This window comes from Gastrolobium bilobum, unplaced genomic scaffold (genome assembly GCF_033153095.1).
Source record: "Gastrolobium bilobum isolate Gb01-03AN ecotype WA unplaced genomic scaffold, APGP_CSIRO_Gbil_v1 utg32655, whole genome shotgun sequence".
Classification (NCBI taxonomy): Eukaryota; Viridiplantae; Streptophyta; class Magnoliopsida; order Fabales; family Fabaceae; genus Gastrolobium; species Gastrolobium bilobum.
Genome location: NW_026899890.1, coordinates 21,900 through 24,950, shown reverse-complemented (window position 1 = coordinate 24,950; position 3,051 = coordinate 21,900). Strand labels below are relative to the sequence as shown.

The following is a 3,051-nucleotide window of genomic DNA, read 5'->3' as shown; positions in this document are numbered from 1 at the left end:
TTTCGTGAAAAAAATTGGATAGAAAACTCGTTTGACAAAATCAATTTTTTTTTTCTCGGGATGAATCGATTTAATTTTGTGTTAAGAAACAGAAAAAAAAAATCAAAATTTTTTTTTTGTTCCCGGGCACAAAATGAGAAATACTTATCTCTCACAATTACTATCCACCACTACTATCTTCACCACCGCCACCACCATCCCGACACGACCACCGCCACTATCGTCGTACCACCACCACCTCCACATCACCACCACCACCACCACCACCATCACCGTCACCGTCACCACCATTATCACTATCACCGTCACCAACCACCACCACCATCATTGTAGCCACTCCCGCCACCACCACTACTAACGTCATCGTCGCCGCTGCCACCATTACCGCCACCACTACACCACCGCCACCATTTCATCACCATCACCTTCGTCGCAGCCACTTCTGTCACCACCACCACTACCATCGCTGCCACCGCCACCATCATTACCACTACTGCCGCCACCGCCACAACCATGTCATCATCAACACCATTGTCGCAGCAACTGTCGTCGCCACCACCACCACTACCGTTGTCGCCGCCGCCACTATGCCACCGTTACCACCACTACACCATCGCCACGGCCACCACCATGTCATCACCATCACCACCTATACTGCCACTACCACCATCGCCACCATTATCACCACCATCGTTGCGGCCACTGCTGTCACCACCGCCACCTCTACATCACAGCCACCATCACCATCATCAACTCCACCACCACTACCATCATCATCACCACCATTATCACTACAACCATCCCCAACCACCACTACCATCATCGTAGTCACTGCCATCACCACCACGATGCCACCACTACTACCGTCATCGCCATTACCGCCACCACTACTACCGTCATCGCCATTACCGCCACCACTACACCGCCGCCACCATGTCTTCACCATCACCATCGTCACAGCCACTGCAGTCACTACCACCACTACTATCGTCGCCACCACCACCACCGCCACCTTTACCACTACCACCATCTCCACCACTACTGCCACCGCTGCCACCACCATACCATCAACTTAACCACCACGACGCCACTACTACAACCGCCACCATTACCACTGCCTCCGCCGCCACCTCCACCACCACACCATATGAAAAGAAAAGTGATTATCCAAAAAAAAATTTATGCTTAATTAGAATTATTTTTTATTCTATTATTCGTTGTGTTATCAAACACAATTCTTATTCTCGGAATAAAAATAAAACATGTTATCAAACAAATTTTTTTTCTCAAAAATTGTTTCAAGGCACAGAAATAGAAAAGATTTGTTTCTTTTCAGAAACAGTGACAGGAACAAAATGATTGTCATGCACACCCTTAATCTCTTGTTGCTGCAGAGTAGTTATCTGTAACCGACACATGCTTTTCACGATACGGAACCGTATCCTAAAAAGCATGTGACTGCTGTACGGAACAGTGTCTTTGCAGTGGCTGGAGAGACATATTTCCCTTTAAAAATTTAGTCAAACTATGAGGTCATATGGAATAATTTAACATTGTTTTAAAATCAATGCGTGGAGAGAAAGGTATACTTGCAACAAAGTATCTTGGGGAGACGTTCTATTTGATGATGAAACAGTTCTAACAGAGTTGTAACGATTCTTGGACAAAGGTTCCACTAAATTTGACTGTTGTAGCGTGCGAAACTAGAAGTCAAATTTCTGAAATCTGAATTTGAATATGTGTAGGATTTAACATTGTTCTGGACGAACATCAATATGGATATGGTATGGTTCAAATCTGTCTTTCTTAGGCTATTATTCTTGGTATATATAGCCCTTATATAGGTAGTTATTCTAAACGTGGGTAGTTATTAATATCATCATGTAATCGTGGTAGGACCTACCTTGGGTTCCACTATTTGAATTGACTGGATAACCATCTGGGTAAAACCCGGGTTCCTCTAACCGCATTTTGTGGCTATCAATACCCGAATGTATAAACCCGGAACAAACATCAACAAAAGGGACACTTTGTCACATATATTCAAGACACATGAAGTATATAGCGTGAACTGAAAAAATGTTTGAAATGTCAACATGAGCTATTCGATATAATAAGATGACTCCAAACTGATCAGTCAATGAATGAAAACAAAAAAGGATGGTAATAGGTCATTGTTTAGGCATGAAGTTAGCGTATAATTCCACAAATTTTGATTTTTGTATAATATTCAACTACTTGTGGTTTCTAGATTGGATGTAGGAAGAGTTTACCCAACAACCGCACATTAAACAACGCGTTTGATAATTAAGTAAGTAAGTGATAATTAGATAGACCCAAAATATCGAATTGAGGATTGGCTCAAGTGATAATATAAAGTATAGGACAGACAAATTAATAAGAGAATTTGATAATTGTTACTTGGTTTCACTTGAGATTAATTTCATATCTATAAAAATTCATATTTTGCCTGATTCGTAATAAGCTTTTGTGATTATAAGATTACGAATTCAATTTTCATTGTCTCTACTTTCTAGTAAAATTAAGTCAGCACAAGGTATAACAAAAAAAGAGCATGATATCCATATTTCAATTCTCATTTATTAAATCTCCACTTATCTATCTATGTTTTATCTAGCAAGAATGTATGGCTTGGAATTACGGGTGGTATTGGTCAGGTTCCTATTGACCTGTTCTAGTTTGTTTAATAAAAATTGGGAAAAACACTTTTTCTATTACAGGAGAAGTGTTTTCTTACGCGGCTGACTTAAAAAAAATTTGTTTAATTTTTTTTTTAAAAAAAAATCATGGTGAATCCCACCATGTTTTTGTATCTGCGGGAGATGATAAAGCTATCTTGTTACATGAAAGACTCAGCCCATAAAGAATTTTGGTCAACGTATTTTACAAGAATAATTTAGTTAAAAGTAAGCTTTCCGTTAACCTTATACAATTTTAAAGTTCACTTATTTTAAATAAACATATATAATATATTATTATTATTAAATTAATTTTTTATTGAAATTATATATTTGTTACTTGTTAGTCCAT

The 3,051-nt window shown here is 39.2% G+C and overlaps 1 protein-coding gene across 1 annotated transcript; it reads right to left on the bottom strand.

The window, feature by feature from the left end:
* Window positions 1-305: 305 nt before the first annotated feature.
* On the bottom strand, window positions 306-1,970 carry LOC133294101 (uncharacterized). The gene is made up of 3 exons (XM_061492760.1): window positions 1,900-1,970; window positions 919-1,050; window positions 306-585 (listed from the first exon to the last, which is right to left on the bottom strand). Exons 1-3 carry the CDS (start codon window positions 1,968-1,970, stop codon window positions 306-308), a joined length of 483 nt encoding a protein of 160 aa, XP_061348744.1.
* Window positions 1,971-3,051: the final 1,081 nt, after the last annotated feature.